At 41.7% G+C, this 14,120-nt stretch overlaps 1 protein-coding gene and 1 long non-coding RNA gene across 2 annotated transcripts in view; one reads left to right on the top strand and one right to left on the bottom strand.

Annotated features, from left to right (window-relative positions):
* The window catches only part of wnt10a (Wnt family member 10A), an 80,201-nt gene extending 75,145 nt beyond the window's left edge, over positions 1-5,056 (top strand). The window contains exon 4 of the mRNA XM_062967299.1: positions 3,881-5,056. Coding sequence (XP_062823369.1) covers positions 3,881-4,348 — 468 coding nt within the window. The 3' untranslated portion in view covers positions 4,349-5,056. The remainder of the gene's footprint in view (positions 1-3,880) is intronic.
* The window catches only part of LOC134295291 (uncharacterized), a 28,883-nt gene extending 23,131 nt beyond the window's left edge, over positions 1-5,752 (bottom strand). The window contains exon 1 of the long non-coding RNA XR_010001817.1: positions 5,590-5,752. This is a non-coding gene — a long non-coding RNA (uncharacterized LOC134295291). The remainder of the gene's footprint in view (positions 1-5,589) is intronic.
* Between the last annotated feature and the right edge of the window lie 8,368 nt (positions 5,753-14,120).

The raw sequence follows: 14,120 nt of genomic DNA, 5'->3' as shown, positions 1-14,120 counted from the left end.
CCAATAATGGATCTCTAGTATTGGGAAGGTGAGGCCTATGGATGCTTCTGCAGATTTTCTCCTACAAAGGGAAATTTTTCTGGCCTTGGAGAGGTGATTCAAAATATCCTGTGGCCCCCAAGTTGCAGACTTGAGACTGAGATGGCCTTTCTCTACTTGGAATATTTTTTTAATCAGAGAATGATTCAAGCAGCATTTTTGTAAGATTGATTACAAGGTAATGAATAGGTACTAATCATGGCATTAGCTACAATGGATAGTGAGAATGTGTCATACTGAGGTGGAATCTGCTGCCTGATATATCATACTGAACATCAGAACATATTCCTTTTTTAAAAAGAAGGCTACTAAGAGCACTGGTGTTCATGAAAGACGGGGAATGTACACACAGAATTATCAGAATATCCTGCTTATGTGGAAAATCAGTTGCAATTATAATTAATGCTTTAGTAGTCCAAGGAAATTGACTCTTTGGAAAATGTTTTACCATCCACCCCAAAGATGAATTAGTGGCTTCAAATCAAGGAAAACTTTGAGCACAACTAGGCAATTATGATTAGGAAACACATATTTCTTCTCAGCGAATCGGTAATCCAGAATTCAGAATTTAACACAAAAATTACATTTCTTATTTTTTCCCCATCAATACAATCATCATCATCATCATCATCATCATCATCATCATCATACATTTTATTTATTACCTGCCTCTTCTTATGGTTCATGATGGAGTACAACAAAGTCAAAAATGTATTAACATAAAATATATACAATAAATTACATAAATATAAACACAAAAATATTTTTTTTAAACTTGTACCAAATACAAATACAGAATTGATATATACAGTAGAGTCTCACTTATCCAACATTTGCTTATCCAACATTCTGGATTATCCAACGCATTTTTGGGGTCAATGTTTTCAATACATTGTGATATTTTGGTGCTAAATTCGTAAATACAGTAATTACTACGTAGCATTAATGCATATTGAACTACTTTTTCTGTCAAATTTGTTGTATAACATGATGTTTTGGTGCTTAATTTGTAAAATCATAACCTAATTTGATGATTAATAGGCTTCTCCTTAATCTCTCCTTATTATCCAAAATATTTGCTTATCCAACATTCTGCCGGCCCGTTTATGTTGGATAAGCGAGACTCTACTGTAGTAGCAAATCAAAACCCATGATTGAAAGGTAACTGGAAGAGATGGGTCTTCAATTGCATTTTTACATTAAGTTGGTACTTAAGATATCTAAACTCAAAAGTCAGAAAGTTATACTCTTATCTGAAATGCTTGGGATTTCTGAAATGTTTGAAGATTTTTTCACATTTCAGAATATTTGCATTTACATAATGTTTACCCCAAGTCTAAACATGAAATTATTCTATGTGTCATATACACACCCTATACACATAGCCTCAAGGTAATTTTATGCAACATTTGAAACGGTTTTGTGCATAAAATAAAGTTTTAGTACTTCGAATCACAAGAAAACAAAGGTGACACTATTTCAAAAACTTATGTGGACAAATCTAGATTTTGAATATTTCACATTGTGCATTTCTAGAGAAGGGACATTCAACTTGTATCTGATGGCTTTACAGCATAATATTTACAGTTTCCTTTTTAAGGTCCTTTGCACCTGGTTTCTTCCTGCAGAAATCATGACTTTGATTTCTTGACTTTATCTTCACTTAGTAGTTGCAGGAAAAACCCATATCTCACTGGGTGCTTCACAGTAAGGCTTCATTAAACAGAAATTGGGGTGGAGGAGGAGAATGGTTTAATTCTAAAATCTGCTTTTTTGTTTTTAAAAGACATAAAATTTAACTCTGACACATACATTTTGCAAAAACACCTTTATGCTCATTCTGCAAGTATCAAAACAACCTGAAGGGTTTGCAGCCGTATAATCCCTGTCCACACGTTGCTGCATGCAACCAGGTACTACAACAGCTGCACCCACTCAACCTTGCACAAACTAGCCTTATCCCACCCCCTCTGCTTACCAAACGGCATAGCAACTGGGAACAGTTTGTATCTATTTGTGTTGAATCCTAGGAAGAGCAAAGGCAACTGGCACTGTCACCCCATGTGCACAGCAAGGACCTCTCCTCTCCCCATTACAGGTGATGATTAATGGTCTGATGGAAATCCAGGTGTACATTAATGCACCAGCATTCTCCTCCCTTACCCAGAACCTTTGCAAATTCTCCTGGCTCAGCCCACCTCAGTAAGATCAGTTTTCATGTCTCAAGTTGTTTTCATGGGTATTCATTCTTACCTAGATTTGCATACCATGTTGGAGTAAAGATATAGGTGGTTCAATGAGTCACCAGCCCATACATTCATGTTCCATTGAACTCTGGAAGTTGGGCTGCTCTTATGATAAAAAACCTGCTCTTAGGCATGGATGCAGAGGCTGGCATCATGCTGGAGACATATTCATGCATAAATCATGGATTAATTGTTTGCCATGATGTAACAGACATATTCTACTGACAGCCGTGTAAGCGGAGTTCTGTACAGCAATATTGCACATTGTGGTTGTGCATTGCACAACAGCACCCCAACATTGAACTGTGTTGTGCAATGTGCAGTTCTCTTCCAGAGTCCTTGCACAGCATATCTCTGTATATGGATAGTTATGATATGCTAGTGAGCTAGAGTGATGTACTGGTTTGGGTATTGAACTCCAGCTCCAGAGGCCAAGGTTCATTTTCAGCCCCAGAAAACTCTGTGATAGGGTGACTGTAAGTCAAAAACAACTTTGGAAAGCACACAACAAATGGATGTTGCAGCCAGAGCTGAAGTCTGCTGTTACTTTCTGTTGACCAGCAACAGGAGCAAACCACTAGAGAATGCACTAGGGCTTTCTTGGTGGAGGCTCTCAGGGTGTGGAACTGCTTTGTAAGGTAGACTGTGACCCATCTACACTGACCATATAATGCAGTTTCAGATTATGGCATTGTGGATCCTATCTGAGGTAACTCTTCTCTCCATTACCCTTCTGTCCTCTCTGTTCAGTGGGGCACTTGGCAATCAATCTCTCTTCCTATCAAAGATGATTTTATAGGTGCTTGTTGTAGTGCTTTGAAATAGGTTTTTTTATTTAAATATACTTTAATATTATAATTTAATTGAGTTTTGTCGAAGTCTTTCAGGTCTGGAATCACTGAGTTGCTGTGAGTTTTCTGGGCTGTATGGCCATGTTCCAGAAGCATTCTATCCTGACATTTCACCGACATCTATGGCAGACATCCTCACAACCTCTGAGGATACCTGCCACAGATGTGGGTGAAATGTCAGGATAGAATGCTTCTGGAACATGGCCATACAGCCTGGAAAACTCACAGCAACACAATTTAATTGTATTTTATCATCATAATTTTTATTTATATCTTTTTTTAAAAACATCTTCTTAGCTTTTTGAGTTATAAGTTTTAGCCAAGGTGTTTGTTTATTTTAATTGTCTGTTTTAATGTTTTATTCTGCTAGAGAGTAACATGGCATTGAATGTTTACCATTTTTCGCCTTTGGAAGCCACCCCTGAGTCCCTTCGGGGAGAGAGGGTGGGTTAAAAATAAAGTTTATTATTATTTTACCTTGAATCCCAGTTTTGGAAGAAAGGTGGGATATAGTAAATCAAATCAATATTTTAAATGTATAACACTCCTCCTCCCTCCTGTTCATCTAGACAAGGCTACCTGGTTAAACCCAGCAGTGTCTTGTTAATTGCTTCAAAAGAATGGCAGAGCCAAGGGCCTCAATCAGAGTCAGTTGGATACAAGGGAACCACTGTGATTGCCAGCTTCTTTTATTAGCAAGCAACACCTGTTAACAATTAACACCTGTTTGTGTGCCCTGGACAGGTGGTGATGGAGAACATGCGGAGGAAATGCAAGTGCCATGGCACCTCTGGCAGCTGCCAGCTGAAGACATGTTGGCAGGTGACCCCCGAGTTCCGAATGGTTGGATCGCTGCTCAAGGATCGCTTCTATGGGGCCATGATGATGCGCCCCCACAACAGGAACACTGGACAGATGGAGATGAGCCATGGCCGCCACCGGCGTCGAGCTGGTGTCGGCGACTTGATCTACTTTGAGAAATCACCAGATTTCTGCGAGAGGGAGCCAGCCCTGGACTCCATGGGGACGCAGGGACGCCTCTGCAACAAGACCAGCCCAGGCATGGACAACTGTGAGAGCCTGTGCTGTGGGCGGGGACACAATATCCTGCGACAGACACGCAGTGAGCGCTGCAATTGCAAATTCCACTGGTGCTGTTTTGTGGCTTGTGAGGAGTGCCGACTGACAGAGTGGGTCAGTGTGTGCAAGTGATAGTCCACTGCTCTTTCCCTCACTGGACATATCAATTACACAACCATTTTGATCATGGGGCACTACAGGACGGAACCCTGTGCCAGCAGGAGGCATGGTTTGGGCAGCCTGGGGCACGTTAGTGTTTCACATCTCCTTCGCACTTCCACTCCTCCTGCCTGACTTGTGTGTGAGCTCTCCGAAGGGCCTGGTCACAGAGACTAGAGGTGGGCCTAGCATCTCAGAAGCACAAGAAGCCACACACCAATGGGCTGGCTGGAAGCTGACACTTCCTCTGGTCACTCCTGACCATTAACATCTCTATCTGGGGTTCAAAGACCCATGAACCACTTCTGGGAGTTCCTCTTGCAGAAACTCACTCAGCAGCCCCTTAGTATTTCCTTTAAATCCCACTGTGGGATTCTTCAGGTGCCAGACAACAGAACAAATTACCTATTTGTATTTTTTTAACCTGGCCAGAAGCTGTCCTGCTGCAAATTAGAGGAACCCCAGACCATTCTAGGCTATCATGAGTAAATTCGTTGCTCAGGATTTTTTTTAAAAAAAATTACAGAGTTTGGCAAAAGAAATGTTTCTTAAAAATTGAAGGGCGGGAGTGGCGAAGTCAGTCTTTAGAGTCCTGTACTGGTGCCACGTTAGGCACTTAGGGCAGTTACTGTGGTTGGTAAGTTATTTTATTATTGTGAAAATAAAAGTGAAACTGGGGTAGATGTGTTTTTATGTGTATGTTTCAGGTTGGGATGCTGGACACAAGGGGTTTCTTGGGCAAATTATGGAGCATTTCCTTTGAACAGCATGTCACTGAAGTTCATGGGGGCACTTCAGATTATACTAATGGACATTAACCTATTGCAAAACATAGCTAATTGCATAAGCTATTGGAACATAACTGCACCTAGTCTATGGGCACATATCCTTTTGGCAAATGTGAATCTCCATGAATATGTGGAGATCATCTTTGGAAAACCACTAGTCAAGAAAAGCATGACCTTATTGGAAGTCAATTCCTTTAACAAGCAATATTCACAAGCATTAATGTATTAGCACACAGGTAACTTCAGTTGTTAAACTGAAGAACCATGTTGTTAGACTGCCAAAGGTAAAGACATGCCACTACAAAAATATATTTAGTTAGCAGACCATGGTTTGCAGTTGAAGTTGTCCAAAAGATATACACTCCCTTTAAACTTCTTAGTTAAAATATGCAGAGATAAAAAGGTCTTCTTTGAAAAATAACATACCTTGTATTAATTCACCATACAGGCACATTTCTTGATAAAGTTCAGTTACAGATATGATATAGTTCTTCTTCTCTCTGTGTTGAGAACACAGGGTATCAGTCTTTGCTTTAGTATAGTCTTTAGTTTACCTATACTCACTGAAGTACATGAACAAATACAGTAGTCTCACTTATCCAACATAAACGGGCCGGCAGAATGTTGGATAAGCGAATATGTTGGATAATAAGGAGGCATTAAGGAAAAGCCTATTAAACATCAAATTAGGTTATGATTTTACAAATGAAGCACCAAAACATCATGTTAGACAATAAATTTGGCAGAAAAAGTAGTTCAATATGCAGTAATGCTATGTAGTAATTACTGTATTTAAGAATTTAGCACCAAAATATCACGCTATATTGAAAACATTGACTACAAAATGCGTTGGATAATCCAGAACGTTGGATAAGCGAGTGTTGGATAAGTGAGACTCTACTATACCTCTAAACTGACTTCTCTACTGAAGTCCAAACAGCAACTTGTATGCATTTACCTCCTCTGAGGTCTGACGCAAGACTTCTTTTCCCACTGAAGTCCAAACAGATACTTAATACAAAATGGAGTCTTAAGTCTGCACATGCTCAGTATAATCACATATCTATAACTCCTCCCACATCAAAGAGTCAAACTGGCAAATCAACATACACATAGAATACAGGTTACCAAATATACACATTAACAAACAAATAGTGAGTGGCTTGGGAGGTTGCTTTTTCCAACATATACAGAAGTGTCAGAATAGGCCATAGGGAAGGCGTGGACTTTCTTGAAGAAAAGTGCAAGCACATCAGTTCAAGCTCAACAGTGAAACTGCACCACAGGACCTGCAAGAGACCTACGGTATGGAGGTTCTTCTGATAGGCCATCCATAAGGGCCATAAGATGTACCTTCACAACATGGAATAAATATGTGTTTGTTTTTGCTGTTCATTGGCCGGTCTCCTGTTCAGTACTTACAATTTCATAATCTAGACCTCATTGTAAAGTTTGGTACAGTGGACCCTTGGTTCCATTAGCCTCTCCGGAGACCAAAATTTGTGGATGCTTAAGTCCCATTATATACAGTGGCATAGAAAAATGGCATCCCTTATTTAAAATGGCAAAATCAAGGTCAGAACAACACCTCCCAGTTTCCCATCAGCCATGCTGGCTGGGGACTCTGAGAACTGCCATCCAAAAATATTACTGCCTGCACCCTGCTAAGCAACACTAGTTGCCTGCTTTTGCCCTGCATGGGTTGGGTGCAGATGAATCATCATATTGGTATCTTGTGCTGTCTGATAAATCCCCACCCTGCCTATAATGTTGGCCCTGAGGCTACACAAAGGGAACGCCAGACTGGGAAGGAAAGAGTGGGCAGGGCGGGCAGGCCTCGCCAAGGCAGTGCTCCTTGCAAGGGTATTTCATAAGGCTCCAGGGTGCAGCAGGTTGGTGGCAGCAGGAGGTGTTTTCCTGTCACTTTCTGAGCTATCAGATTCTTTTTGACTGATAGCCTATATCTGAGGAAGTTTGGGGCGAGCATATATGCCTTATCTGGAGAGCTTTTCTAGCTGGGCTTTTCTCTGGTGCTTCTGTCAAAATAAATGATTGGCTGGGTAGGTAACCCAATTACATTTTACTTGTGTTAAGAGTGGAAAGAGAACTCAAGTCAAATGGGCTTCTTGAATTGCGTCTTCTTGGCCTAGGAGTCAAGTCCTACAAGCAGGGAGTCTAGGGCATTTTGCTGCCTGAGACCAAATAATGTCCTTTCCTTCATGCACATACCCATACCTACCAATATAGAAGTCAGGATACATAATCATAGAGTAGGAAGAGACCACACGGGCCATCCAATCCAACCCCATTCTGCCATGCAGGAACACAATTAAAGCACCCCTGACTGATGGCCATACAGCCTCTGTTTGATAACTCCAGAGAAGGAGACCCCGCCACTCCCTGAGGCAGCATATTCCACTGCCAAACAGTTCTTACCATCAGAAAGTTCTTCCTAATGTTTAGGTGGAATCTCTTTTTCTGTAATCTGAATCCACCATTCCATTGTGTCCTGGTCTTCAGAATAGCAGAAAACAAGCTTGCTGCTTCTTCAACGTGACATCCTTTCAAATATTTAAACTTGGTTAACATGTTCCCTCTCAGTCTCAGAGCCCGTCAAGTTATTTGGAATGAGACACAAAAAGTTCCACAGACACCCTTCTCCTACCCTGGCAGTAAATATACATATATATTTAAAAACTAATAGTTATGCTGCACATGCATGGCACTTTGGGGCTGGTATCCTGTTGGTTAGGCCCAAATAGAGGAGACCCATTCAACGCACTGTTGAATGATGAGTCAACACATAGAAAAATGTAAAGGATCAATGGGATTGCTCAATCCAAAACTAAAATAGGATTTAGCTCAGTGTTAACTATCTAAGGCCCAACTCTGCCTAATGGTAAAGTTAGCCCTGGCACTATGAATATGTTCCAATGTCCAGTTTGGCAAGAATAGTCCCAATTGACCAATTTTCAACTATTTTTAAAATGTCACAAGCTGAGAAGACTGCTGTCACAACTGGAATCTGCCTCCTGACCTTGAATATGCCTTATTCTTTTACTAAGTATGAGCTGCAAAATTAAGAGCATCCCAGTGGTCTTGAAAGAAAGCCAGCCTGAGACATTGTACTACCTGGGGCAGCTGGTATTTTCTCTCATATCCATGTACAGATGATGACGGAATAGGCAATTTAAAGCTACCTTAATAACTGGCAATAGGATACAACACTTCACCTTACCCAAGGACAACAGACTAGTTTAGAAGGATTGAGACAAGTTCTGATCTCCAGCAGCAGGAAACAATTGGGCGTTCGAAAAGAGCAGCTGGGAGCTGCCCTCATGCTCCAACAGCATCTGCTATCTTTCAGAACCTAATTATAAGTCTGCCTCCTCCACTATGGAAGCAAATGTCCTACGTTCCTCTTTAGAAAATGTGATCTAGAGAGAGAATGCCCTTGTGATCCCTTCCTGCTGCCTTGCCTGCTGCAGTCCATAATAGTCCAGCTTCTTTTGCCCAAATTCCCAAAACCTCTTGGGAGCCCTCGATTCCACCACATACTACATATTAAGCCACTCATTCCCCAGAATTGGGGGTGGGGGGAATGGGAGGTGAAGGAAGGAGGGGGGAGAGAAGAATTATCCCCACACATCAATCACACCTCAGCCCTTTGAACTCAGCATCCGCTTGCAGGCTCAAAGCAAAAGGGTTTGGCTTGGAGCGTGTGATCTCCCTGGGCCACCACAGATGATAATGTACATTCCCTGCCCCATACTTTAGCTATTAATCCCTCTGCACTTGTCACCCAGAGCAACTGGCCAGCAAAGGACACTCACAAAAAGCTGTTTAATCGAGTTCTAAGGGAAGGAAGTGATAGACAGTCCACATTAATCCTCCCAGTGTGCCGTCACCTGAGTGCATTCATGCTGAAATACTGTTATTTTTCTAGTCATATACCATCATCATCATCACCATCATCATCATGGACAATCACTTGTGGCTGATGTGATTGTCTTCCAAGGATAGAGTTTTGGTGGTGGGTTTGTAATTGACTGTGAAGACCTATTCTGAATCTGTATCGTCTTTCAGACTGAAGACATGGGTTTTCAGATAGAAGACAGTCATGACAAGGGTTTGCTTGACAAGCCTTCCTCTCGGTACGTTTCTTCCTTTTGCCCTCTATGACTGCCTCTTCAAAATCCATATCACTGTTGGTAATAGCTGACCTCCAGTTACAACGCTCGAGTGCCAGGGCTTCCTAGATCTTGGTGTTTATACCACATTTTTTAGGTTAGCTTTAAGCCCATCTTTAAATCTCTTCAGCTGTCCACTGAAATTCCATTTTCTGTTCTTACGTTGAGAATAAAGTAAATGCTTTCAGAGACAGCAATCAGGCATTTGGACAATGTGGCCAGTCCAGCAAAGTTGATGACAGAGAATCATCATTTCAATACTGGTGGTCTTAGATTCTTTCAGAACACTGTTTGTCCTCCTGTCTTCCCAAGAGATATGCAGGATTTTTCAAAGGAAATGCTGATGCAATCTTCCCAAAAGTCAAGTGACGTTTGTAGATAGTCCATGTTTGCAGGCATATAGTAGAGTTGGAATGACAATAGCATTATAAACAAGTATCTTGGTATTTCTACAAATGTCCCAATCCTCAAACTTTCTCTGCTTCATTAAAAAAATGCTATGCTTGCAGAGCTCAGATGATGTTGTATTTCAGTGTTGATGTCAACTTTGTGGAGAGCTGGCTGCCAATGGCTAACATTTTTCAAGCTTTATACCATTAAGCTGTATTGCTGACATTGTAGAGAGATAGTTTTTTTAATATGCTAAGTGAAAGGCCAAGCTTTTCATATGCTTCAGCGAAGGTGTTTAAAGTGGCTTGTAGTCCTCCTCTGAATGAGCACAGGCTACGTTATCATCAATATATTGGAGTTCTATAACAGATGTTGTTGTTACCTTACTTTTGGCTGTCAGCCTGCTGAGATTAAAGATATGATTTAAAGAAGGCAGGCCTGAGCTGACACAACAACTTCACAAACTTATTGAAAAGGTGTAGATTAAATGCGATTTCATGCTTCTTGGCAGGGGGTTGGACTGGATGGCCCATGAGGTCTATTCCAACTCTACTATTCTATGATTCTATGATGGCGCAGTGTGTTAAAGCGCTGAGCTGCTGAACTTGCAGACTGAAAGGTCGCAGGTTTGAATCCGGGGAGAGGAGTGACCGCCCGCTGTTAGCTCCAGCTTCTGCCAACCTAGCAGTTCAAAAACATGCAAATATGAGTAGATCAATATGTACCACTCCAGCGGGAAGGTAACTGCGCTCCATGCAGTCATGCCAGCCATATGACCTTGGAGGTGTCTACGGACAACGCCGGCTCTTCGGCTTAGAAATGGAGATGAGCACCAACCCCCAGAGTCGGACACGACTGGACTTAATGTCAGGGGAAACCTTTATCTTTACCTAGATTACCAATAAGATCCCAGCAGACTTCAGAGATGCCATTATAATCTCTCTTTTTCAAAAAGCGAAAAGGAACAGACTATGGAAACTATTGAGGTAGCTCCCTTCTAACCTCCGCAGGGAAAATCCTTGCAAGAATCCTTGCAAACTGCCTTCTACCTATCTCAGAAGACATCCTCTCTGAATACCAGAATGGCTTCCATCTTTCCAAAGGAACAGTGGATATGTTTTCCACTGCATGACAGCTCCAAGAAAAATGCAGGGAACAAAATCAACATTTGTATATGGCATTCATTAACTTTGCAAAGGCCTTCAACACTGTAAATTGTAATGCTCTCTAGATGATCCTCTTGAAAATCGGATGCCCTGATAAATTCGTGAGCAGCTCTTCTATGTTGACATGACAACAACTGTCTTGGACAGCAATGGCTCCCAAAAGTGACCCATTTAAAGTGGGATTAGGTGTCAAACAGGAGTTACAGTGGTGCAGTGGGTTAAACCCTCGTGGCGGCTGAACTGTGGATCTAAAGGTTGATGGTTTGAATCCGCGAGATGGAGTGAGCTCCCATCTGTCAGCTCTAGCTTCCCATGCGAGACATGAGAGAAGCCTCCCAGCGGGATGGTAAGACATCCGGGCATCCCCTGGTCTCTCCAATTCTCCCACACCAGAAGCAACTTGCAGTGTGTTCATTTCTGACACGATAAAAAAGGTGTCAAACAGGGATGTTATTGCCCCAACCTTATTTTCTGTGTCGAACAGGGTTGTATTATTGCCCCAACTTTATATTCTATCTTCATTGCTATGATTATACACCTTGTTGACAGGAAACTTCCCACTGGTGTGATATACCATCAACTCTCTCACTGAATAATACACATACTGTACATAAAAAGTTGAATAGATTGTCCTTCTGCCATCTTCCTCTGCACTCCTTCAACATATGTATAAATGTGTTTGCCTAATTTATCTTTCTATCTTTCAACATTTAAATAAATAACATGCATAGTACCTTGCAAAAGTATTCAGCCCTTACCCTTCAGTATTTCACCATTGGAAAGTAGGATACATGTGGTCAAGCATCTTCATAATTTGGTCGAGATGGCAACATTTTGGAAGAACATTCAAGTTAGGAAAGGCTACAGAATTTGCTTTTCCCTGAGCCTACTGAAAGGGGCAGCTTCTTTGCCTTTGTCTCCTCTTCTTTATGATCCTTACATGAGATACGGTGCCTTGCGAGGTATTCATTCCCTTTTGATTTTTCTATATTTGTTATATTGCAGTCTAGATTCAAATGACAATCTGTTACCACTTGGTGTAAAGATACTCAAAACTATGAAGGTGCAAACCATCTTTATTTGTTGCACAAAAATGAAGTAAACAGAAGTGAACTGGCACTTGTTGGTTACATAAGTATTCACCCCTGTTGCAAGTCAATACTTGGTAGAAACACTTTGCCAGCAATAACAGCTGTAAATCTCCATCAGCTTTGTGCATCTGGTTCCTGCAATTTTTGCCTATTCTTCATGGAAAAATTGCTCCAGCTCTATCACGTTGGATTTATCTTTTCAGTGGTCTACAATATCTGTTGAACACTTTTCCAGCACCATATTTCCAATGAGTTGATTTTCTTCCTATTTGCTTTCTGTCTAGTTTAGATTATGGTTTCTTAAATTGTAGGATCTGACTCCAAAATGGGTTCCCCCTAGCAAAATGTTGGGGTCCCAAAAATTGATTTCCTGAGTGTCACCTAGTAGCTGTTTTAGACATGTACATTGTGCAGTGTTTACGGTGAACTTTGCAGAGAATGCTTCAACCGTACTTCATAAAAATGGAAATCAGCCTTGCAGATGTTGATTTGTTATCAGTAATTGCTTGATTTCAAAACTTGTTTTATATACCTATATATTGCGGGTCACAGACCAAAAGGGACCCTGAGTGGAAAGGTTTAAGAAGCCCTGCTCTAGATATTGTTGAACTGCATATCTCACCAGCTCTATTATATTTTTAACAGAGAGAGATGGGCTGAAACTAACAAAATGAAGCCCAACAGGGACAAATGCAAGATACTCCGCTTAGGCAAAAAAAAATGAAATGCAGAGATACAGAATGAAGGACGCCTGGCTTGAAAGCAGTAAAGGTAAAGGTTTTCCCCTGACGTTAGGTCCAGTCGTGACCGACTCTGGGGGTTGGTGCTCATCTCCATTTCTAAGCCAAAGAGCCGGCGTTGTCCATAGACACCTCCAAGGTCATGTGGCCGGCATGACAGCATGGAGCGCCATTACCTTCCCGCTGGAGCGGTACCTATTGATCTACTCACATTGACATGTTTTCGAACTGCTAGGTTGGCAGGAGCTGGGGGAAACAGTACATTTGAAACAGATTTTGGAGTCCTTGTGGACAGGAAGGTGAAAATGAACCAACAATGTGATGTGGCAGCTAAAAAAGCCAATGGGATTTTGGCCAGCGTAAATGGGAGTCTAGTGTCTAGATCTAGGGAAGTCATGCTATCCCTCTATTCTGCTTTGGTCAGACCACACCTGGAATCATACTGTGTCCAATTTTGGGCACTGCAATTGAAGGGAGATGCTGACAAGCTGGAATGTGTCCAGCGGTTGTTGTTTATTCAGTTGCTTCCGACTCTTCGTGACCTAATGGACCAGTCCATGCCAGAGCTCCTTGTCGTCCGTAGCCACTCCTAGCTCCTTCAAGGACAAGCCAGTCCCTTCAAGGATGCCATCCATCCATCTTGCCCTTGGTTGGCCCCTCTTCCTTTTTCTTTCCTTTTTCCCCAGCATAATTCTCTTCTCTAAGCTTTCCTGTCTTGTGTCCAGAGGAGGGTTACTAAAATGATCAAGGGTCCGGAGAACAAGCCCTATAAGGAGCGGCTTAATGAGCTGGGCATGTTTAGCCTGCAGAAGAGAAGGCTGAGAGCAGAAATAATGAGGGCCATGTATAAATATGTGCGGGGAAGACATGGGGAGGAGGAAACAAGATTGTTTTCTGCTACCCTGGAGACTAGGATGCGGAACAATGGCTTTAAATTACAGGAAAGGAGATTCCACTTGAACATTAGGAAAAACTTTCTAGCTGTGAGAGCTGTTGAGCAGTGGAACTCTCTGCCCCGGAGTGTGGTGGAGGCTCCTTCTTTGGAGGTTTTTAAACAGAGGCTGGATAGTCATTGCTTTGAATGTGATTTTCGTGGTTCTTGGCATGGGGTTCGCCTGGATGGCCCACAAGATCTCTTCCATTTCTATGATTCAACAGTGGAGGATGCCCTGTGCTACTCTAAATGGGACAAAAATTGCAACATGATAAATCCCCCAGGGAAGACCTGGTAGAGAAAGAAGAAACATAGTGATGGGAAGCAGGGCCATAGCCAGAAAAAAATGGGGGATGAACCTTTTTTTTAGTGAATCATGAAAGTAGTTCCATAATGCAAAATAATTTAGAAATCAGGCTCCATTGATAAACTTCAGTGGATACTCA

The sequence above is a fragment of the Anolis carolinensis genome, chromosome 1, assembly GCF_035594765.1.
Source record: "Anolis carolinensis isolate JA03-04 chromosome 1, rAnoCar3.1.pri, whole genome shotgun sequence".
In the NCBI taxonomy this organism is placed as follows: domain Eukaryota; kingdom Metazoa; phylum Chordata; class Lepidosauria; order Squamata; family Dactyloidae; genus Anolis; species Anolis carolinensis.
This window is presented reverse-complemented; position numbering and strand designations above follow the sequence as displayed.